The sequence below is a fragment of the Lepisma saccharinum genome, chromosome 1 (genome assembly GCF_977018435.1).
Source record: "Lepisma saccharinum chromosome 1, izLepSacc3.1, whole genome shotgun sequence".
NCBI lineage: Eukaryota > Metazoa > Arthropoda > Insecta > Zygentoma > Lepismatidae > Lepisma > Lepisma saccharinum.
Genome location: NC_139229.1, coordinates 188,505,827 through 188,531,576, shown reverse-complemented (window position 1 = coordinate 188,531,576; position 25,750 = coordinate 188,505,827). Strand labels below are relative to the sequence as shown.

Sequence of the window (25,750 nt, the reverse complement as noted above, 5' to 3'; positions counted from 1 at the left end):
TCCGATTACCTAGATGACCCAGAGTATACTCTGCTGGTTTTAGGATAACTCATTGTGAAATTATTTCATACTTTGGTTTCACTTACTGAGTGTGAAACTTTCTTAGCTCCAATAACACAAATATTAACATTGGAGTAACACACTAAGGAAGACGAGCATGAATACTACGAATTGAAAGGTGGAAATGTTAGGGAGGAACACTCAGTACAGAAGCTGATGATCTTAGGACACAATTTGGCTGCTTTGTTATTGCTTATATGAATGCAAAGGTACAATTCGGTACTTTAGTCCTATAAAGGAAATTTCTGAATACACAGTTCATTTTTCTACTGAAAAAACTGGGTTACATACATTAAAAAACCAAGTAAATGAATCACTTAGTCTTTTCATGGAACACTAATCTATAAAATATCAAAGTTAAGCTCACTCTATGATCACGTAGGCTAATCTGGACTAGACCTATAGTTCACTGTGCAATGTGCCTCCATTGGTATCAAACATGGGGCTTGCTCAAATACTACTCTCTTATCAGTAAGGACGATATCAGAAATTTGATACTGCGATATATCAAGAAAATATCATCACAGATGATACAATACAATATTTTTCAATATCATGATATTGGCAATATATATTGCCAAATATCATGGTAATATACAGGGTGTTCTAAAATGAATATCGGGGTTTCAATGAAGTGTATTTTCTATTACATATACATTACAGAAATGAAACATACCTTAAAAGAAAAGGTAACTCAAAGAGTTTTTGATTCTACCTTGCAGGTGATGTTTCGTAACTCCGCCGCAGCACGAAGTAGCAGTAAAGATGGAGATGACTCCTGAGCATAAAGCCTTCTGTGTCTTGGAATTTGCAAGGTGTAGCTCAGCAATTGGAGTGCAACGTGCTTTTCGGCAGGAATATGGATGTGATCCCCCATCGGATAACAACATCCGAAGATGGTACAACCAATTTAAGAATACGGGATGCCTGTGCAAAGCGAAGAGCTCCGGAAGACCACGTCTACCAGATGAGCAAGTGGAACAGGTCAGAGCAAGTTTCAGTCGGAGTCCCATGAAATCTGTAAGGCAGGCGAGTCAAGAACTGTCAATGCCGTCCACGACTGTTTGGAGGGTGTTACGAAAGAGACTGCACATGAGGCTGTACCGTCTACATCTCTTACAGTCCCTAAAGCCTGAAGATAATGTGACCCATGCCAACTTACAGACTAGATGTGTGCCGTGTCACAAGGGGATCCCACATTGAACACTTGTGACCGTTTAAGGTATGTTTCATTTCTGTATTGTATATGTAATAGAATATACACTTAATTAAAACCCCGATATTAATTTTGGAACACCCTTCATTACTGATGCAATATATATATCGCTAAAATATTGTGACAATAAATCTCCAACAAATATATATCACCAAATATCATGACAATATATCACAGACATGATATATATATATCATCTAAATATTGTAATGATATATCATCTAGTTGGTATCTCCTGGATGATATTTTTTTTAATATCACGAAATATCGCCCAACACTAGTTATCAGGGAGGAGAAAAATGTCCATTGTTAGGGGCTTATGGAAAAACCTGCTGCAATGTCCACAACTTACACCTTATCCCAAAAAACAACATTTCATTGTGTGCTCTATATGATCCATATTATGTCACCACTTGAAAATAGGTCACTGGTATACTCTTTTGTGAAAGAAAGCATAACTTTTGTGTTATTGTATATAAATTGCAGCTTGTTTATAATGTATATCTCTGGTTTAATATTTATTGTATTTTATGTTCTATTTTGAGTAACTCAATGTGATTTATATATTGAGAAATGCTATGTGTAGATCTTGTATGGAAACTTATGTAGATGTCGCTTTTGTTTGTAGCATGTTTTTGAAATTAGCAAGTGATTCACCTGCGTTTAAGCTGTGACCTTGAAAAAGTATAAAAGTGAGGATTTCGCATGAGTAATGAACATTCGCCACACATCGTCGACAGAATTCAAACTTATTCATCAATTTCATAATATCATCACTCATCCCCATCTTCGCAAATAGTCAAAAGTGGCACAAAAGCGAAGTAGAATAAAGCAAATCAATCAATCATATCTCTTGGTGTGATAGAATTGGCATGTAAACTTGTGTAGATGTCAGTTTTCTTTCTAGCATGCTTTTGTAATTAGTAAGTGATTCATCTGTATTTAATCTGTGATCTTGAAAAGGTATAAAAGCGAGAGAAAAAAACATTTGCCGCAGATCATCGACACAATTCAAACCCAAAAGAACTGCTCGGTGTTGTACATACATCTTATTTCCGTAGTTCAGGGTGCAAGCAGCCTATGCGACCGTAGGTACGCCGATAGCCATGCACTGATGCTATGCACTATACTACAACCATTCTGCGTTAGCTAATAAAGACAGTCCAAAGACTAATTTGGAATAAAGGGATAAGAGCAAACATTGGCTCAGTTATTATTACATACCTCTTGGTGTGGTAGTTCGGGGCATAAGCTAGGTCTATGCGACCATAGGTATACCAATAGCCATGCACTGAGGTTATGTGTTATATATAGTTGAGCCAAGACACCAATAAGGCAAAATCCTTACATTTGTTCAAAGTATATTTGCATTATAATTGAAACAAAGTCGTTCCCTAACACTACCCCTGTACCTGAGAAGAATCTGTGCACTTCAGCGAGTCTCATCGTTCACTGCAGAGCAATATTCTGTTATTATTATTAAATATACTAGAACTTATCATGCTGCCTCTTGATTTGTACCATTATCTGTTTGTCTGCCTAAAAATAATGTAAATTATAATATTTTAGGGTGTGTCTTAATGATTTCATGACAACAGCAATTTTCTCCTGAATGTAAAATATCAGTAATCCATATTGGTAATTTTTATTTTGGTATTTATCGATATTAGTGAAAACATTATATTGGTCTTCACAGTCCTAGTAAACACACACAAAAAGCTTTTGATTATATCTGGGTTGCTAGAACATGCACAATTCAAAAGACATTTGTAGAACATGTCCTCCATGATCTGTTTTCAAATGACAGTTTGTCTGATGAAAGTTCTGCCGCAAATGGCAAAAAGACTGAAACGTGAAGCTGCACAAATCACCCAAGTAACTCTTCCAAACTTTGGAACCAGATTGGCATTAAATTACTTACTTGTGAGTGCTGCGGCTCAGAAAGAACCCGAGCAGCTTTAATGCCTGTAGACGAATCAGTTGGCTTTCTGCAGCCAGCAATTTGAATATTGTTCGCACTCCCTGCTTAACATCAAATGCTGGAACCATGGAGGCAGGGTGTTCTGACATCAGGGATATTAACATCTGAAGGACGTCATGAAGATTCTCATCCTAGAAAAAAACAGGATAACATAATAAAAATCAAATGAAGGCAATTACTAAGCAAATTGAAGTATGACAATACCAAAATAACAAATCCAAAATTCTTGACTTTTTCACGTTTTCTCGTTTTTCTTTACCTTATTTATCTGGCCCCCTACTTAGGTAAAGTTGGAAATTAGCAATTAAGAAAATAAATAATTATTTATTGAAAAACCCCTACAAAAAGGCCAGTTGAAATGAAAACTGTAGCTGTATTTAACAAGAGAATTAGACTTGCTTTATATATTAATGCATCCTGAACTTCATTTGGCAGACTAGTGAGACTTTGGCATCTGGACTCACAGCCAGTATAATCTTATGTAGGGATTGTGTTGTCTCTATATGTTTGCGATTTGTCTCTTCATCCATCTTATATTACCACTATTCATCCTCACCTTTGCGATTAGCCAAAGGGGCAGAAAAGTGAAGTAAAATAAACTCAATCAATCAGTCACTGTGATAGCAAAAATTCTGGACCACAAGTATAATTTCTTGACTTTTTATTGACTTCTTGACCTACTTGTTGATTTCTTGACTTGATCATATTGATTCTGCATTTTCTATTAAATGTTAGAAGAAAGATTATGCAGTAAGATTAAATCAAAGAAACCTTTAGTCTTGAATTGAAAGTTCACTCAAAAGTAAAAGTATTACTAGAAATTAACTACGTATTTACTGCTTAGACATGCTGGTTCTCAACCTCCAACAACAACAATAATCAATGAATGTGATTTACAGTCAAATTGGGAAAAATACTCCAGATCACTTTGTAATTTTTAAGAGAGAAATATAAAAGCAATTTAGCACAAAAACTTAGTGAACAAGAGTCAACAAGATAATTGACAGCAAAATAATTATTGTCATAGTATCAAAGTTCACTAGTGTTAATAAAATCAGTCATATTTGAGGTTTCATCATATAGGACCAGTCATATTTGAGGTTTCATCACAAGACAGCATTACAGTGCAGCCTTTTGACCCTTCAGCACAATATTTTGGTATTTTAACAAATCTGTCTTGACTATTTATCTGAACTTCAGAAACGTATGCTGAACCAGCACAAATACACATCATTGCATAATAATGTGTTGAATTGTAAATAGTACTTTTTATTTATTGCCTGAAGTTTTGCAGTTAACCATACAAAACACAAAATACATTTCACAACATAGTGCATGTATATAAATCTCATACCTCATGCATGGTTGTGAGATAGTTCAGTATGCTCTGCAGTTCATCATCCTTGACTCCATTCCCAATCATGATGAGCTGTTTGAGGAACAACAGGATGTAAGCTCGAATTGAAAGAATATCTTTCTGTGGAGGTCTTGGACCATCTGTTTCCAAGAGAAAAAGAAACTACAATTAACAGTCAAGCATTGCAATAAAACAGTCAAAAGTGTTCTTCCTAATCACTGTACAGTACTATAAGTACTTTTAATACCAAGAATAATAATAGGTAAAATTAAAATTGTTTCTGTAGTCAAGCCTTGAGATCAATTTATTTTAAATTAAAGGATAAAATATGCTGAATAGAATGGCATGAAATAAAGAATTAATTATTGTAAAGTGCTATTCAATTTCATGAAAAACAGGAAAATTTTACCAACTTACACCCTGACAAATTTCCATGATAAACAAAGAGCTAACATATCTATTTCCAGCATTAACATTTCTCACAGCATAACACAGTATCCATTCCGTGGATGCAAAATAAAAATTACCATAACTGCCAATTTATGAGCATTTAGTATGTTCAATTGAATTTCATTAACTTTGAAATGTCTGTCTCCCTTAGTTTTTTTTTTTTTTTTTTTAAAAAGAGGGAATTTATTTTGCTTATACTTGCTTTATTTCATTAGTTTGGTTCTTTCCACTATTGCATGACAGAAGATAATCTCTTGTTTCTCTTAATTCATAAATCTTATCCAGTTTTCATTATTACAGCGATTAGACAAAAGTAAAAAAAAGCAAAAATAAGAAAACTACAATACAATACAAACATTAAAGTCATTAAGGGTGCAACTGAATAAAATTAATAACAAGCTCCTCTCCACTGGCTATTTTTGTGCTTTTATTTTATAATAAAATCTTTTCATCATTTCTGGTGCATATTCTCCAGACTATTTTACAAGTTCTTAGTTCCTATCATTCTGCACCATACTAATCACCATTCAGCCTACTAATTCACCATTTTTGCAAAGACAAGGTGGCCACAAACAAGCAGAAATGAAATTCCCTGACATTTCCAGGTTTTCCAGGACAAAATTTACATTTTTCCCTGACAATTACAAACTAAACTAAATCGATGTTTTTGCAAATGGAAAAATAAACTCATACAGTTCCAGGTATGGATTTGTTAAGTACCAATATTCTCCATGGTTTGAATTCAAACTGCAAAATAGCGAATTTGGAAAATTATTACAATTCACAAGCTAGGGAAGGATTACGGAATTTTATCATACACAGTAAGTTTAAAATAAAATACTTGATTGTTTTTAAAGTTACGACTAAATGAGATAAGAGTGGAAAGTGATTTATTAAGAAATACAATTTGTAATTTATCAGTCTCCTTATACATTCTCGGTATTATAGGTTGATATTTCCACTGAGGTTTGGAACCCTCTGCTTGCAAGAACCATGAGTGCGGACTCATTTTTCGATGCATAAAGCTACTTCTCTCTTCTCTGTAAAGCAAACAACTTAACTCTTGCATATAAGTGAAACAATTGAATTGTACAAAAGAAAGTGTTATATTTACTTGCATTATCAATGGGATTTCTGCTTCAGTACAGTATATCCAAGTGGAGTACTGTGAAACTGACAACATGCAGTTATACCATTATTGCTGACAAAAAGGGTATGTATGTATTATAAATTTAACGCAAGGAATTTATAGAATTGCATTGTATAGGTACCTGATTTAGCTAACCACACATTAAAACAGGAACACACTGTTAATAACAGCTTCTGAAAGTTCATATACGAGGGGCATCCAGAATAAAGCTCCAATGGTGCCTATATGCAGCACTAGTGGTCAGAGAGCGACACACACACATGCAGGCAGGAAGAAGTGGCATTTAGCTGTAATCTGGTACAGTTGCAATGCAGCCGTTTTAGGACAGTTCTAGGTTAAAGATTGCAGCTCTCATACAGTCTCCCACTGACTGTGATGTAGCCTACGTGTAGTAATCAGATTTTTGCACGCTCAGAATTTGGCATAGAGCCACCAGCAATCATCTGAGGTGTGCAGACCCGACATCATGAGTGATAGTATGGTCAGACGATGGTGCAGACAATTCAAGGAAGGCCAATCGAATACACACAACCCCATACAGCTGAGTACCCCCGGGCTCTCTGCATCACTTCAGGTGAGAGATCTTGGACCAATCCCTGTACAGCCCTGGACTTGCATGTACCGATTTTCATCTCTTTGTTTAACTCAAGATGTTTCTGGCAGGACAAGGATTTAACAGCTACACTGCGGTAGAGATAGTTCCAGTCTTTGCTGTCAGACATGTATGCCATGGACATACAAAATTTAGTGCCATACTACGACAAATGCCAGAACAATGGTGGTGATTATGCCGAAATTAGGTTAGGACTCACTGTTACTAAGGCAATAAATTACAACTGATATTCTTGTTTCATTTATGCCTAATCGGTAGGGACCGTGATTTGTTGTTATTTTTTTCAAATTGATGTATTTTTTATTTTTTACTAATCGGTGTTATTTCTCCCAAAATTCACATTTTCATTTTAGCGTATTTTCTGGCAAATATCTGAAATTATACCTTCATGATGTTTTAAACTACTGTTTCAAATTGTAAGTCACATGGCCTACACCTCTTCGTGAGAGTTTGATATCTTGAAAGTTATTTTGGGAAAGTTATTTCCCATACCCCCTTTTTAATTTTATGGTAAGCGTTTCAGATAATGGAAATTTCCCTGTATATACTGAAGGATGCATAATGACCATAAGTGGCGACGCACCCAAAAAAATTAAATCAATCAATCTCATGTGACAGATACCGATATATTATGGCACCAAAAATTGGCATTATCCTTATTTGACTACGTAGTGTTACGTTTTCCAAAATTCGTGTTTTTGTTTTAGAACATTTTTCTGCCAAATATACTAAAACATAATACTTCCATTGTGCTTTTAAACTATTATTTTAAATTGATTCACATGGTCAACGTATTTTCGTGACAGTTTGATATGTTGGAACAGATTTTTGAGGAAGTAAAAGTAAAGTGCTCCCCTGCACTTTTCCATGATGGTGTATAGGGGTGTGGAGTTAGGGCCCCACACTTTCTTGATAACGGCTGAAGGTGGGGGTGATGTGATCAGCACCATGCTCCTGGCTACCTTGATCCCTCAAAGTTTCCTCCAGGTACCTGCCTGATATGATGCTATGTGTGTGCCAGAGCAGTTTTAATAGATCCCGGTTCTCCCCCGCAGGGGATCGACCCCGGGTCTCTTGCATGGTAGTCAGATGCCATAACGACTGAGCTCTATTATTTCTTGCTCGACAAATGCCGATGGCGAGCACTTAGCTTGGTAATTCAAAACACATCTCGTGCGACAAATACTGAAGATGTGTCTCCCGTGTGATGGTAGATACGCACTTGATCTCCTGTTAGAGCCCTGCCACTTTGCTCTGTGATGCAAATTGATTTGATAGAAGTTGAAAAAATTGTGGGAAATACATGATATAATGTGGCTGTCGGAATTATTCCATGTATAACAAGCATTATAATTTACTCTTGAATAAAATGTTGGAAAACCTGCACGTTCTATGTACACAAACATGGCCTAGAAAAGACAAGAATGTTGGATTTCATGGAATTTTTCGTTGTTTTAGGACAGTTTGCTTTCTCTTGGTAGATAAGGTTTAGCATAGTACGTGGGAAAAAATAGCAAAAAGCTGGGGGCAACTGCATCCCTAATCGCCACTACTGATTAACATAAATTACTCACTGAAATTAAAATATATGTGTGAAATATGTAACTTTAGATTGACATTAATTTTTCAGGGATGCTGTTCCCCCTTGCCCTCCCCATGGATGTCCATGATGATATGTATTAAGTCTTCTACTTCAAGAAAATGGTCATACAGTGTAAACATTCAGATACACATTGCAGTCTTATTGAACTATGAAGTGAAATACAAAATAAAATCATCCTGCCTTAAAAACACAATTTTTGAACCTTTTCAATTTAAGCAATGGAGGTACAAAATACATAGTACATTATACCTTCTGTCTGCCACAAGACAAAACATGAAGAGCACAGCAACTGTGTCATCTTTTCTGCTGCACTATCCCCAACAATGAACTGTAAAATTTCTTCGTGAACATTGGGCCTCTTCCTAACAGTTTTTGAAAAAGCTTGAAATGGCATGTTTACTAGACATCACGTTTACTAGACATGTTACGTGGAACAAATACATAGAACGTATTAAGAAGAAAACTACCCTTCATGTTACAATTCACATTAAATAATTTCCCGAGCACGATACCTTAAAAGCAGCTGAATTTTTGCTCCAGTGTAAGGAAGAACAAGTAGACGGAAAATAAACCGTTTATCAACAATGCAACAAAAAAAAACAAAAACATAAATCACATCAAGCTATAGGCAATTATCAAAAATCACGAACAGACCACTTGGAGAAACAAAAGAAGAAAAAATTCATAACAACAATGCTGACGAAAGAAAAAAATGGTCGCCGACTTTTACAGAGGCTGCCGCCAGTACAGAAAAGTATCGGCATCTCTTTCAGTGCTTGTCTGTTGCATACAATAATAACGGTCTTACTTCAGTACCTATCATTCGGTGCTCAATATGATGACATGACATAATATTACATATTAATGTTAGTGTTTTTAGTTGAATGTAGGGGGTGCTGAAGAAAATTAAGGGGCATGCAAGTTCGAGGGGGTCGAGCCCCCCTGGCCCCGCCCCTGATGACCATCTCTCACGAGTTTAAACAGACAGGACAGAGAGTGGTGTTAATTTCATTGCAATACTAGTGTTGCAGTAAATTTGAGAAAGGGAGCATGCACTTGCCAATTTTTATAACGTTCACCAATGCAGAGTTATGTTTCACTTTTTCGTGATAGTATTCAATATTTATCCCGTTTTGTTGGATTCTTCTTGATATCTACAATTTTATTGTAAAAGTATGTTAACTGGTGCAAAACCAGTAATGCATCAGGATGATGAAAAAACACCTTCGTAAGCACTGCTACATTAAATAAGGTGAAGTGTTCCAGAAGAGTAATAAAATTCCAGCAGCATATTTGCAGTCTAAAGCTCTTCTTGTTTATGCATGCGATTTTTGTTGGATGTTGCAGTTCGAAGACATCCAACAAAAATCAATTCCATACGAGTGTATGCATGCAATTTCTGTTGCATGTTGTAGTAAGATACTTTGTCGGGTGGTGATTTTCAATAAAAATTGTATGTATCAATGGAGCCTCTTTGTTTCTATGTCCCTTCAGTTTGTCCAACAAAATGCCTTACTACGACATCCGACAACTATCGTATGGTGCCACCCACTCCCATCTCCTCCATCTGTTGACAGTTCTGGCCCCCTTACTACTCCCATATGGACAAGAAAAAAAATGATAATTCAATGCCTTTTCCACGTAATATTTAGAGGCTTAACACATTTGTCTGCCCCTCCGGTATATATATATATATATATCCCCCCTCCCTCCCCCTCCTCCTGCCATCACTGGTTTCTGGCACCGTGGTTGTGTTGTGCATAAAAGGGGCCTAAAAGTTGAGGCCGAAACTTAGCAACAAGATTTCCTGTTCCCGTGCAGAGTTCCATAACGAAATATATATATATATATATATATATATTCAATGACATTTCCCTGATTTTCTTTGACACCTCAAATTCCCTGACTTTTCCCAGTTTTCCAGATCTGTCGCCACCCTGAATTAGCCAGCAATATCAGAAAAGTGATTCAAACTTAAACACACACACACAAAAGAAGGTGAATAATGAAACTACACACATTTCACACACAATTAAAAAAAAAAAAAACATGTATGTACATATATACTTGCCTAGACCTTTTGGTGTTATTCCACTTTTGTGCCTTGGATTAACTACCCAGTAGTAATACTTAAGAGTATGCATAGTCTGAAGAACCGTGCTGACTCGCCTTACATTGGAGTATATCTGTGTGTCTGCGAGGAACTCTGTTGCCAAATATGAATAGAGACGGGCCTGCACAGGGACTGGCGTGTAGATCCACAGAGCAGGGTTGAAAAGGACGTGATCCAAGAGCTGCCAAGTCAGGAACGAAAAGCAAAACAACTACGTGACAATAGATTACAGTCTCTCCTTCCACATGATGGCTATATATTTAAGATAATCTCCCTTGCAAGAAAGCATAAAACAAGCATCAAACTAAAATTTAAGGATTAATTTCTTGCGGTAATAAAAAAATTCGGAATCACATGGTAGACAAGACTTGTATAACAAACTACTTGCTACAAAAGGTAATCATAACAATAATTTAAAAACTCTTTCAGTTGCTTTGTTATAATAAGAAATCTTGTAAATCTATTTAGTGCCATATTCTTTTATTTACCACAGCATATTCATCTGTCAGGTAATTAATACGTAACACATTACGGACATTAAGTAATAAATTTATTCACAAGATGTAGGGGTGGGACAGATTAACTGGTACTCTATCAGTACCAGGTGTTATGTACGCTTATCAGTAAAACTGTCAATAATAATACAATCATTTTACATGAATGATCTGAAACTTAGGGTAAATATTTTGCCTCTTTAATGAATATATAGATATAATTCATGCACCATGGTTTTGGAAAATAATTGTCTATAAATATGTATGTATATTCCGTTTCCTCAGGAAAACAGATCACATTCGACTGGTTACATTAAGCATAGAAGTGTGTGAATAACTACATTTTGTTTTGGAACATTTGCAATTTTATATTCGATTGCTAAAATATCAGTAAATTTGATATGAAATTTTTACTGATAATGATATGATATAAAGTGATGAACATTTAATGAAAAAGCTGAATGATTTGTTCACCTCCTCAAATGATGTACGAGTCTGACTGACAAGTTTTGCATTAGAAAAGGAAGCTTCATATTAGGAATTTAAGATACAAAAATTTATGTTCAAAATTAAATTTTTACATGCATAAAAACAGTAACAAAAAGACAAACTGACACACTCAATTGCAGACTATTCATCACAATATCAGATTGGTAAATTATTGTCAATTTTGCCACTAAAGGGACATACATTTATCTGCTGATACCACCACAGTATGGGTTAACTTGTCTTATCCATGCTTTAAACTGTAGGTCCAGTCCCGATTAGCCTTACTGTGCATAAAGTGGACTTAAAACACCAACCCAAATCAAAAATCTTATCCATGCTATTTAAATACATTGACCCACACAAAATGCAAAAAGGTAAATCATAAGACAAATTGATCAGAGTGATTAAAATAAAATGGGAAACGGTAAGTAATCTATAAATACAAAATACAGGGTAAACTTTAGGTCTTCCTAATTCTCACCTGTTTAAGTAAAAGCTCACTATTACTACTGAGGCAAGTAACCAGGTACTTTGTGAGTCCTAGAAACGAACTGAGCACTTCGGTGGTGAGGTGTTCTCGAGACGCTCGTTGTAGCATATAGCTGATGACAAGGAAGCCTCGATTCTGAATCATATGTTGCTGGACAGTTGATGATGTTTCCACCAGCTCACAGATGAAGCCAAGGAGTTTTGAGCTTAAATAATGGAAATACATTTGTTACAGTACGTGAGTATTTGAAGAACATAATGAAACTGACTCAAGCACTTTCAGCAGTAGTGTTGGTCTAGACAATGCTTGGGCAAACATTAGCAGCTGTAGGTATGGATAAATGTTAGAATTATTTCTTGAATATTAAAGAGGTTTTCTCGTTCAATCAGCCAGGTGATTTCCAGATAGGCTTCTGAGCTTTTGAGAGCTAACATCACTCTCATCTTCAGGGATTGAAGATTCAAAATTGCCCGAGAAAATCTCTTCAATTGTTAGAATGTTACGAACAGTGACAGGGTTAGAAACACAAACAAAATTATGCCATGCCCACAAATGAGGTATACAACTTCAAAAACTAAACTTAACTCTGTGATAGAACAGCCCTTTGAGGCCAAGTCCTCTCAAGTAGCTTTTCAGTGGGTGGACAGTGAATCAAGTTCCATCATTTCTATTTCCTGACTTTACACAATGGAGTCAACTACTATTGCATTCAAGTAGCTCCCCAATTGTTCTCATGTTGCTGGGTCAAAATCAAAATTTTTGGAGCAATGGCAAAAGCACTAACCATGAAACATTCAGCTATGTGGGAGATCTATACAAATTCATGTTGCTTTAAAAAGGAAACTACATGCAGGACCTTTCTGTTATCAGGAAAATACTTGGCAACTGTGAAAGTTTGTTTGAAACGTGACACTAGTTTGGAACTCAGGAATAGTAGTTGACTACAACAGAAATTGAGTTTCCGTAGGAGCAAGCAGTGTGTGTGCTGTGGTTTGCAGAATCAAAATCCCTTTTCATATCATCCTGTGCGATTTCTTTCTTTGGGGTACATTAAGGATATTGTCTACAGGACAAAGGTGAAATCCACCCATGCAATAATGAAGTCTTCCTCAATGTAATACCAATGTAAATAAATACAGAGAAACTAGTACTCACTTTAAAGGCAAAACTGTTTTTTCTTTGTTCTATTAATTTCAGTGGCCACTGCCTCAAGGATGATCGTGTCTCTCATTTTCCAATTACGAAAGTAATACTAGTTAGGCAGTTTACATGGGTATGAGTAGACCATTGCCCTGACTTCCTCCAAGCAAGAAGGAAGTGCTTGAAGAGAAATATTGACCATATTGTACAAAACGTCCACAGTCAGTAAGTATTTCACAAATAGAAATTCCTGGGTTTATGTCATCAGGGCCATAGCCATGCAGGAGGAGGGGGCTGAGCCCACGCTGGCATTGACGTCAGCCTCCTCTGAAGTAAAAACTACCTTGTAAAATTTATTTGCAGTGGTGAGTAAAAATGTAGATATCACTCATAATTTTGTTCAAAAAGTGATAAAGGTTAAATTCACAGAATACAAAGAACAGCTATCACATTTGTTCACCTAGTTTACGAGCCGAAGTTAAAGTAGCAGGAAGTAATTAGAATAATCTCTCAGCTTCAGCTATGAGTGGGAAAAAGGGATGTGTGCAAGATATTGAAAAAAAAAAACTGTATGTATTTGAATGATATGTCAACACTTTCTGTGTCCTATATTAGCTTAATGAACACCCCCCTCCCCCACACATAATTTACCTTCATATAATATTGTTAAACATTTGAAAATGGACTTGGTTTAAAAAAGTCCCCTGGTAACTTGTGAGCCCATCCTGAAGATCAATTCTGGGTACGGGCCTGTATGCCATAGCTTTATTTTTCATACAATGTGAATTGCATACTTTATTCGTGGACCCTTTGCAGATTTCCTCCAAAAGTAACTAACTAAAAGCTCAAAGAATATGTAACTCTGATAAAGTGGATGTTAAAGCTTATTGAAATTACAGATCACAAATCACATTATAACAGACAAAGCTTATAAATTATTGGCATGTACAAGTGTTATAACTATTGTGAGCTCAACCAGCTAAGAAAAACAAATTTTCTTTTACTTACGTGAAATTTTGAATATTTGTATTTCCGCGTTGCACAATTTAATGGTTATATCCTATGGTATGGTCCAGACGCCGTACCCTTAGTGAATGAAGACAGAGAGTCTTCAAAATTAATAGGATATAACCATGAAATTGTGCAACGAGGAAATATGAAATTTCAAAATTTCACATAATTCTAAACAGCGTTTACTGTATCCATCATAAATTTCCTTTTGTTTTTTACCACCTGCTCATGATTCCTTTCAGTCTATAGGCTGCACTGTGAACTTTAATTTCTTGAGGATGTCCTTATCTAACATCAAAGTCTATCATTGTAACTGAGGAAATGTGAAGAAAAATATATTTCTGTCATAACTGCAGATTTAACTACTGTATAACTACACGTAATTATTTAATTGTAACCAATAAGTTGCTGACCAAGGCAGTTTATTAAAATAAAAACACTTAATACGTAACGTTTCGACCCTGTATCAGGGTCTTCCTCAGACGAAGAACTAAACTAAATACGTTACGTATTAAGTGTTTTTATTTTAATAAACTGCCTTGGTCAGCAACTTATTGGTTTTAATATGGAAACAAGGCTTAATTATATTACTATTTAATTGTGCACATTCATCAAAACCCTGCTTTATATTCCATGATTTTTACACTACAGAACTAAGCTAAGATACATACCATAATGATGAATCCTTTTTAGTGTCAGTTGCTCCTATGATGGTGCTGTCATAAGGCAAATCTAACTGTGAGAACAGAGGAAACAACACTTGGATCCCTCCAATGGAGTTAAGGGTACTATGGATGGAATGAGTTATAATCGCCTTTACGTCCTGCAAAGATGAAACATTCAGTTCATTAATTGCTACGAATGTAAGCTATTAAAAATAGGACAGAACACAGGTTTTCAGGAATAAAAAATATTTTTAGGCATGAACTACTATATTATTTTGTATTCCTTTAACAGTCATTCTGCGGACATTTAAGAGAAAAAAAATGTAATTGTATATATAATACAGTGGAACCCCGATTTTACATTCTCTTGCATTATACTTTCAATCTTGATGGTCCCAACAGCAAAATGTTATAAAATTTTCCTCGATTTTCCATTTTCCCCGCATTTTAAGTTTTTTCAGCTTGGTCCCCTGAAGAACTTAAAATCTAGTTCCACTGTATATATATATATTAATAGTTTAGCTCATCTGCTTCCTACAGTATTTCAATGACTGCACTATGGTTAAGAGTAGGACAATTTTTCTTCCTTGTTCAATGTATATTAATATACTTTAAAATGACTATGAGTTAATAAGTTGAAAATTCAATTATATTACCGTATTTACGCATGTATACTGCATGTATAATGCGCACTCTGGTTTTGGATGGGTAAAAGTGACAAAAATTATATATCGTATATAATACGCAGTACAATCCAGTTTCAAGAAATGGCTTTATTAGTTGTAGGTTGTAAATCTGTTGCTATGCTGATCAAGAGTGAATGACATCATACCTATTCAATTGCTCATTCCTTCTTTTTCAAAATATATACTTTTTTTTCCATGACTAATGTAACATTTATACCAGGCACATTCAGGACCTTCCAAATAGCAGTTAGCAGCACAAGATTTCTTCCATTAAGGAATTTACACACTCCATGTATGTCATATAATTTGGCCAGTAATACATTTTAATTTTTATTATCTTTTTTCTTATGTTTTCTTTCATCCAAAGTACTATAAAAATCAGAACGTTCCTTCATTTTTTGATGAACTTATTTCAACCGCATTTCACATTAGTGTCATTATCTTGTATGGAATACTGTTTCCATATTCAGAAACTGCAGGATTCAAGCTTTACAATGATATATAACATGATAGGGTTCCGTAAACATGAAAAATCAATGCAAGTGTCTCAAAATCATGGAATGACCCTGTACAGTTTCATGTTGGCTGTCTGAATTATTCCGTGCATAATACCCACCACAGTTTTTGGGGACAAAAATTTTGGAAAAAAGTGCGCATTATACATGAGTAAATACAGTAATCATTAAAAAGGGAATTGCTTGAAGTTTTCTACAAATGAGGAAAATGTGCTGTTAATCAGTTCTTTCATTGGTTCCATACTTTAGGCCAGCCTGTACTTAGCTTATACTAAATGTGTCTAGTTGTTTCATTCTTTTTTTTACTTGTCCTATACACATGGTTCTACCAAAGAGCTTACCTGCAACATAAGTGCATGAGGTGTATGTACAAAATAGGACATATTTCCTTTAGGAGCTGACTGGAGGCACAGTTGACTATCTGTCGCAACTGGGTTGTACATGAACACTATGGCACTGGACAACTTGCCATCATACAAGACCTGGAAAAATAAGTTAAATTGCAACGGAGTTAGCAAATTCTTCATTTCTTACACTGAATTATCAAGTACCACTTATTAAAGCATAAGTTGTAGTGCTACTATGTAAAAGTTAAGCAAGGAATAATAAATACAGGTAGACGAGTTATGTTCAGCAGAGAACAGGGTGGGGAAGCAATAGAAAGGAATCTGTTTCAGATATATTTTCTACGTTTACATTTCCAAAGTAGTCACCAAAAAAGGACATCCTCCTTATTTCACCACAGAAGATGCTGCAATATTTTCAGAATATGTTACTACAACATTTCCTGGAAACTTGAACACCCCCCCCTCCCAAAAAACAAACAAAAACACAAAAACAAACACAAACACAAACACACACACACACACACACATATATATATCAATGTATTTGATAGTGATGCTGGGGACATTTGACCATGGAAATTGAGTAAAAGGGTTGTAAGGGGTGACCTTCCACATAGTACATCCAATTGTCAACTTCACTTCCACATAGTACATCCTGGACTGCATTTTGCACACTAATGAGGCTCTGCCGACTGGCTCTATGGTCAGTTCTGTGTGTTGCCCTGTGTTTTGTTGTTATATGTGCTGAGTGCCCCTCAGCTTTTAACCAAAGTCAGAAAATTTTAAGATTTTAGTTGTATGGCATTACAGTTATGCCACTTTAGTTACGGTAAGGGGCTGGACCCCGTATAGTGTGACGGGTACAAAATAGCCTTAGTGCTGACACACCCAAAATTCTAAATAAAAAAAAAAATTGAGTACAGGGCCTGATCCTTACATTATATCATGGTAATCTATTTAATTCCTTGTTCTATACCTCACTGTTGAAGCTGGTGTTGTAAACAGTTCACAAACTTTGAATAAAGTTTTGAATTTAGACACTGTATGAGAGGGGTTCCCAAACATTTCGTTTCACGGCACCCTTAGTGTTTCAAGATTTTTCCACGGCACCCAAGCCCGAATGTAGGCCTATCTAACACTTGCAATGCTCAATTAGTGTGTTTAGTTTGTTTGCCTTAAGTTAAGAAAATAAACACATATTTCAAAATCAGAAACATTGTATATGTAAAAAGTACTAAAGCAGTGTCATTTCAGTGAAAAATTGGAACATTTTGCAGCACCCCTGTAAGCCAGCCACGGCACCCCAGGCCACGGTGGTGCACACTTTGGAAAACACTGCTCTATGAGATAAATCTCTGTCACTGCAGTAAACTTTCAAAAGCCATGAAAATATTTTATTTTTATTGATGGGGATTTTTTTTCCTATTTTCAAGGCTTTCTAACGAAAGAAACAAAAGAAATAACACATTTTTTTTACATTTGAACTAACGAACCACAATAATTATATCTTTAATGATCCTTAGCTGCAATGAATCTGATAACGAAAAGAAGATGCTGAATGTGTTGTTAAAAAAAATGAACACTTTCATAATGAAACTGCAGTTAGAAAAAACTTGGGGAAAGGATTAAAAATAAAACACTGAACCAACTATATTGGGATCTATTGCAGCCTTAACCATGGGCATTCACAATGCACAAAACTTCCGCATACAATTCATTCCTTGCTGCAACAAGAAGGAAATTGAACAAACTGCATACACCATTGGCCAACATTACTTGCTCACATACTTTTAAGAAGAAATATAATCTTTTTAATCATTTTAACTCTGTGTTAAATGTTTTATTAATATTTCTAAATGTTGATATAAAATGGCCTTCATTTTTTTAAGGATATATTTTAGTTATATTCTATTATATTTCATTGCATTATTTCCTATTGTGGTTTTTAGTGCACTATTAGTCCTTTTCTTATTTTTGTGACAAGAAGTAGTTCCATGACCAGCATATACAGCCGAAACATGTCTGCTAACTAAAGATCTTTGTATGAACTTTGATTTGCCAGGGTGTCTACCAAAATAACAAATCAAAAATTCTTGACTTTTTCTTGACCCTTTTATATTTTTCTTTACTTAGGAATAGTTGGAAATAAGAAAATAGATTTTGTATTTAATGAAAACCCCTACTACAGGATCGGTTAAGATGAAAACTGAACTTTAACGAACAAGTAACTTAGACTTGCTTTAATTATTAATGCATGTGAAAACTGATGCTTCAGACTTCATTCTGGATGGGTAACGGCCACATTACTATTTAATATTTTTACACAACTTACATGCAAGAATGAAATACTTAAGAAACAAAGTACACAAATCATAACCACAACTCAATGCAATTTTAGATTTCCAAATATTCAATTTAACAAATTCCAGTACAGTTATATAAATTCACTATACTGTAAAAAAAAATGCAAAAATTCTTGATCACAAGCATACTTTCTTGACTTTCTTGACCTACCTGTTGATTTCTTGACTTTTTCTTGACATTCTTGACTTTACTGACTGGTAGACACCCTGTTTGCATATAAACATACAAATGAAAGTTCCTAAAATTACTACGCTAGCATGGAAAATTAAAAATAATTTTACGGAACCTTTCTATTCTATTCTATTCTATTCTATCACTTTTGCCTTTAAATTTATGAAAATTTTTACTGCAAATGTGTTTGAATGAAACTTGAAATGTTTAAATGTAAAAAATTCCAAATCTTACATTCTAGGGACACACGATAACTGGGGACTATCCATCCTGAACAGGAATATGTGTAAGCCTAACGAACAAAAGAAAATGCTAATCTTTTATATGACTTACCCGTTTATGATTGTCAGGCAGGTTCAAGTTGCATTCATTGTCAAACCGAAATTGACTCTGAAATAGAAAAAAATAAGTAAGGAACTTTGTCCGACATATTGAAATATTTAGAATAGAAATGAAGTGAGAAAAGTGTTACATAATTTAACTGCTTATTACATGATTTTTCACATTCAACATGCACATTTATGAAAAAACCAAAATCATACAAAGGTAAAGTTGCATTGAAAATGATCATCAAATATGGATTTTTCATATGGCTTCTCACATCCTGAACCAATTATTTTTTGGTGAATGAAATAAATCAAGTAATCAGTAGTGCAACATCACAATTAAAAATTGCTTTAAAAACTATATTTTACATCATAAAGATTAAAGAGATGACTACTTACTTTATACCCAGGACCTAGCCTGTGCATTGCACATATTTGGTGTGTAGTTAGAGCTTCACTGAACAGATAAATGGCCGACATTTGTCCACAAAATACCCTTTCTTCGTCCAACTCTGGTGTTGCACCAATGTAGCACTTATCAAATGGCTTTTGAGGAAAGAAAGAAGAAAACATGTTACAATTTGGTCCTCAACAAAAAAAAAAATACAGACATACATACAAGGAAGCATTATAAAGATGTCGCATTGACAGTTACTTGTTCGTACAAGTTTTTTCCCACAAAGTAGTTAATATGTCAATAATATTTTAATCAAACTAGCAATTCACAACACCTATGTTATTATTATATTTATTGCCCAGAGAAATAACCAGAATATGCTCCTTTAACCTTTTTCCACCCAAGCGTCTTGAATGAGATACCCAAATGTAACCCTCACTGTCCCAAGCATCTCGATCGAGATGCTGTGTCAAGGTCGTAGTTTTTACGTTATAACTTTTCTATTTTTGGCTAGAATTTCGATTTTATTTTTTTATATTGTTCCTAACACATGTATTTAACAGAAATGTTTTTTTTTTGCATTTTTTTTGTCTTCATGAAAATGGAGGGGAAAAGGCGGGAAAAGGTACTTCTCATTTGCGGCTCTTTTCAACGTCAAATTTTTGCCGACAAGGGAAGACCGGCTTTGTTGTTCTAAAGCAATGCTTTGTTGTTCTAAAGCAATGCTTTTCACTCCCTCCTGCTATCTGCCTTCGAAGGAAGCTTGTTTATAAGTATCCGATGTCAAAATGAAAGTTCTCCATTAGGGCGGAAGCAGGGGGTGGGGGTGGGGGGAGGGGGAAAACTGGTTGTTGAATCTGCGTTGTGAGAATGGGAATTCGAAGCATGCTGAAGGAAACCTTTGTTTGTGAGCAAGTGCGAGGATATTTTTTGACTGAAGTGACATACTTCCAAGGACTTTTTTGTCATCTACGTGTTTGTGAAAAGTGTGCTAGCGATAATTTCTATGTGCATTTTGAACTTTCTAGTATTATGCAGTGCATAATTATAAATTTTTTTGGTAAGGATAAATGCTGTTCACTTCTTTTGCCAGGTAAAAAAAAAATAGTTGGTGGATGAAGGTTTATCTCATGCAAGGAGGTTACTTGGGTGGAGAATGAATCACACACACTCAGTGACTAGGGAAGTCTACATGACAGGTAAACGACTTCTTCTTGTGGGAAGGGACAGACAGGTCAATTTATTTCTGTTAGTAGCAAAGTTCATCCAAAGATTATTGTTAGTTTTAGAGGTTGACTTCAGGGGTGGCTGATTAATTTCAGACATCAAAAAAGGTGTTTATTATGTACTCCTATGCTAATTACTTTTAATTTTAGAAATTGGGGGAGGGGGTGATGGCTATTTATTCTCTGTTAAATTCACTGTTTATTGCTCAAGATGTTTCAGAGAACAATTGTTTATTGGATGTCAGGGGAGGGAGGTCACATAATTCTTGGCACCCTTAGGGTCACTATTTACCCTTTTATTACTTGATGATACGCAGTGGCTCAGCCAGTAACGCATCTGACTACCATGTTCAAGGTCCCGGGTTCGATCCTCGGCCGGTTCAAATCCGGGAACTTTTCTAACGGTGGAAGCGGCCCCAGCGCCCACCCAGCATCGAATAACATGGGTACCTGGGGGAAACCCTGGGGGGTAAAGGTGGTCAGGGGCGTGATGCTGATCACATCACCCCCACTCACGACCGGATCAAGAAAGTGTGGGGCGTTACCCCCACACCCCCTATATGCCTTCATGGCGTGGTGCTATGCACAGGGGAACACTTTACCTTTTTTTTACCTTTTTCATGCATTTGCAGTGTTTAAAGTGGGAGGGGGATGAGGGAAATGTTATCCCCCAGTTATGAAAATTTTCATAAAGCATCACCCAGCTAGGATAATTTGTGAATGCATCTCCCTACATACTGCATTGCCTTTGTGTTGTTCCATACAAACACTCCTCCCACCCACAACTCCAGCATTCTCCAGCTATAGACCCACCAACCCATCTGAAACCCTGGTGCGAGAGTAGTGGCGCTAGTGTTGCTAGTGAAAGTTACGGGGAAGCCTGTAGTTCGCATATTTTCCGAGGTTTCAGAAAGCTTGGTGGATCTATAGGAATTTCCAATGGAACACTGTGTGCCTGAGAGGGGGTGATCGCCCCTCTGTTCTCCCCCCTTAATCTGCCAATTGTAATGAGGACATTGCAGCTTTGATGTGTGAACAGCCAGAAACCTTTGAAACTGGTATCCACACTCTTTAATAACACTGGCAAAAGAATATTCTAATTGACAGGTACTACATTGAAAAATAACAAAAGCGTTCTAGACAAATTCTTATACGAGGGCCACTATTTATATTTTGAGCCTTGGCAACACTGATTTAAGTTAGGCACAATTTGACATTTGCACAGAATCGTCTGGCATTATTGACCATAACGTACTTCAAATGTTTTGTCAATAGCTTCATTTGTGTTGTTTATGTTGCCTTAGAGATTGCGCGACAACAATAAAATGGAATTAACTCCTGAACATTTTCGTGCGATGATTTTTTACGATTTTCGACGTGGATTATCAAGACAAGAGTGCATCGATCAACTTACTTCCACATTTGGTGATGAAGCCCCATCCTTTGCCACTGTGAAATGCTGGTATAACGAATTTAATCGTGGCCGCCATTCGCTCACGAACGAGATTTGCGAAGGTCATCCAAAATCAGTTGTTGTTCAAGAAAACATTGATGCTGTGCAAAACCTAATACTGCAAGATCGTCATGTGGCATACTGTGAGATTGAGGCAACATTGGCATTAGTTCCACCAGCATATATAAAATATTACATGATCATTTAGCTGTGAGAAAGGTATGTTCTCGTTGGATCCCACACAATTTGACAAAAACTCAAAAAGACACTCGCGTCAATTGGTGCAAACAAATGCTCAATAAATACAATTGTGGTGCTTCAAAAGATTGTAACAGGTGACGAATCATGGATATATGCATATGAGCCGGAACGTAAACAGCAGTCGACTGTATGGGTGTTGCAAGATGAACCCAATCCAACAAAAGTTGTTCGCGCTCGAAGCACATCGAAACAAATGGTCGCCTGTTTTTTCGGGAAAACTGGTCATGTGGCAACTGTGCCTTTAGAGGAACGTAGAACGGTCAACTCTGAATGGTACACAACAATTTGTTTGCCAGAGGTCTTCGGTCAAATACGGAAAACAAACAAACGCCGTCGGATCATTCTTCATCAAGACAATGCCAGCTGTCACACATCTCGTCTAACAACAGACTTTATGAACAGTCAAAAAATAGAATTGATGGATCATCCGCTGTACAGTCCTGATTTGGCACCCAATGTCTTCTTCTTGTTCCCGAATGTCAAGAATAAATTGCGTGGACAACGATTTTCGTCGGCAGAAGATGCCGTTGATGCGTTCAAAAACCATATTATGGAGGTGTCTCAAGAAGATTGGATAAACTGCTTTGACAAATGGTTCGAACGAATGCAAAAGTGTATTGACCATAAAGGAGAATACTTCGAAAAACAATAAAGCAGTTTTCAATGCCAAATTCCTGTTTTTTCATTGTTAGGCTCAAAATATAAATAGCGACCCTCGTACATGTTTGTACACATCTCATATTATCACACCTACAACTTCATTTAATGAATAAAGGATCTCTGAACTTACGTCATTTGTTGAGACAAACCAGGCCATTTCTGTACTGGATGCCAGCTGCCCATTTACAAAACACTTGATTTCACTTTTTGTCCACCTGTTGTAGATGTAGACAACAGCTATCATATACCACTGCAAAAAAGTAGAGAGACAAACTACTTAGAATCGACACTGGAACTGATATCAACTCAAATCACCAATTTTGTAAAACTTAAATAAACACTGCTACATAAAGTAATTCTGAAAATATGCATTCACTTGAAATATTTTTAAAAATCATGAACATATCGAGAAACAAGCAATATGTTTCCTTCTTAGGATATGTTTCATAACTTCTTAGGGTGCATTCTTTAAGTTAAACATTACACCACAAGAAATGGTGATGTTTAATTTTTGGACTTTTAATCACTGTTTTTTACTTTCTATTTGTACCTACGATTCAGGGACTGATTCTATCTCCATCTTCGGGGACAAAATCAATCTCCGAAATGTAGATACGAATAGAAAGCAAGAAAGAGTGGTTAAAAGTCCAAAAATTCAACATGAACCAATCACCACTGATTATCTACGAAGAAGAAGAAGAAATGGTGAGACTGTGCATACTGAAAAGAAACAACTACACTTCTTTTTAATGACAATAACTATGATTGATAGTCAACAGACATTTTGCTATTTTTGTAGAGAATAACAAATATATGGAAAATGTGGGTAATCATTTGTAACCTGAAAATTAATCTTTGTAAGTGTAGAAATCTCAAAACCCCATTTTCTTCTATGTTCTTTAATGACAACAAAAATAAAAAGAGAATGTTGAGAATAAAAATGTCAAATTACCTTTCTGGGCTGAAACTCATACTTTACACAATGCTGGAATCCCTTGCCTTTAATCTTCATAGAAGTTAAAACTAGGCAGTTACCAACGAAATGTGCTGAGTAGCCAACTCCTTTACTAGTTTTGAAACTGAAAAGCAAAGAAAAATAAATATATGCCTGTGAATTGTTTTGTATACAATATCCATAATTACAAACACACACTCAGGACATTTTCTTCCAAATCCTACTAACATTGGACCATTAATTTAAAATGGAAAAACTAAATCTGTTATTACTGACAATCGTCTACAATGTTTGCCACAGGGTGGATAAAAATCATTTATTGCTTTTTTTTTAAAAACACGCTTAAAATTGCTTGTATGGTTTTTGGCACCATACATGCAGATATATGTTTTTTATAGAAAGGCTTTTTCTAGTAAACAGCCCTGTAAAATATTTCAACAGTTTCATTAAAGTAAAAAAATATATATGTAAATATACATTTCTCTGTTTCTCATACTGTATATATTGAAGTGTGACTCAATTAAAGATTGGGGATCAAGAGTCACTGGGATGTAGCAAAAAGCAAGAGGTTTACGGTTCATAACTACTGCAAAAAGGGGTGAGTGAGAATGCTCTCTCCACACACTTATCATACCTGTCTGCTGTTCTTGAAGAGTCCTCTCCTAGACGAATGCGTAAGTCGTGTCCATATCTTGTCCGAGTCTGTACTTAGACTCTAACCAACACTCCTCCATTATCCTGCGCCAAGTGTATCGAATGAATTATCGAGTTAACTGAGAGACGTGTCCTTCCAGACTTTATCTTTTATACTTCTGCCGGACTAGAGGTTATTACTCTTCCAGTCCTCTATCGGCGACGTGTACTATTGTCACCTCCCGCATAACCTCAACATGGAGGCATTAGGAAATGCAGCACATTCCTGGGATAACTTTAGAGGCAATCGATGGAGGCGACAGGTTAATGAACAGTGTGTAAAGAGAGCATTAAACGAGCCTCGTTTCTAACTTCACTCATTATACCTCATCAATATGAACCTACGATGGAAATGCTTGTTGAGTATGGTAATGGAACTATAATAATTTCAGTAACTTTTCTTCCTATGAAAATAAAACATTCTGGATGTACTCCATAATTGCAACTTAAAATAATTTTAGTTATTGTAGCTGAATTTTGGCAATTTCTTTAATGATAGTTTGCATATACAGGCTTTGTCCAATAAGTATTGGGACTGAAGTCATAAAATGAAATTTATTGAAGATATATGTACAGTGTGTTAATATTCTTCAAAATATGACCCTCCTGCATCAATACCCCACTGCCAGCACTTTTTCCACTCTTCATACACCCCCTGGAAGTCGGCAACCGCAAGGCTGCTCAGGCACTCCGTCAAAGCTGCTTCGATCGCCTCAATCATCCCAAAACAATGTCCTTTCAGGCTCCTTTTGATCCGAGGGAACAAAAAGAAGTCAGGGGGAGCCATATCTGGACTGCAGGGTATTGTGCACAATGTTTGGCCAGTGCCTCCCTCACAATTAGTTATGTGTGACTGGGCACATT

At 35.9% G+C, this 25,750-nt stretch overlaps 1 protein-coding gene across 13 annotated transcripts in view; it reads right to left on the bottom strand.

Annotated features, from left to right (window-relative positions):
- rg (A kinase anchor protein rugose) overlaps positions 1-25,750 on the bottom strand; it is a 1,179,223-nt gene that overhangs the window by 513,179 nt on the left and 640,294 nt on the right. For 11 of the 13 annotated variants that reach the window (XM_083144766.1, XM_083144776.1, XM_083109897.1 and 8 more), the window contains 10 exons: positions 24,191-24,317; positions 23,369-23,488; positions 19,641-19,787; positions 19,249-19,305; positions 16,375-16,515; positions 14,839-14,990; positions 12,008-12,221; positions 10,502-10,754; positions 4,612-4,754; positions 3,198-3,388 (listed from right to left, as the gene is read on the bottom strand). In XM_083144766.1, coding sequence (XP_083000892.1) covers positions 3,198-3,388; positions 4,612-4,754; positions 10,502-10,754; positions 12,008-12,221; positions 14,839-14,990; positions 16,375-16,515; positions 19,249-19,305; positions 19,641-19,787; positions 23,369-23,488; positions 24,191-24,317 — 1,545 coding nt within the window. The remainder of the gene's footprint in view (positions 1-3,197; positions 3,389-4,611; positions 4,755-10,501; positions 10,755-12,007; positions 12,222-14,838; positions 14,991-16,374; positions 16,516-19,248; positions 19,306-19,640; positions 19,788-23,368; positions 23,489-24,190; positions 24,318-25,750) is intronic. The other 2 variants (XM_083144778.1, XM_083109889.1) reach the window with 1 other exon arrangement.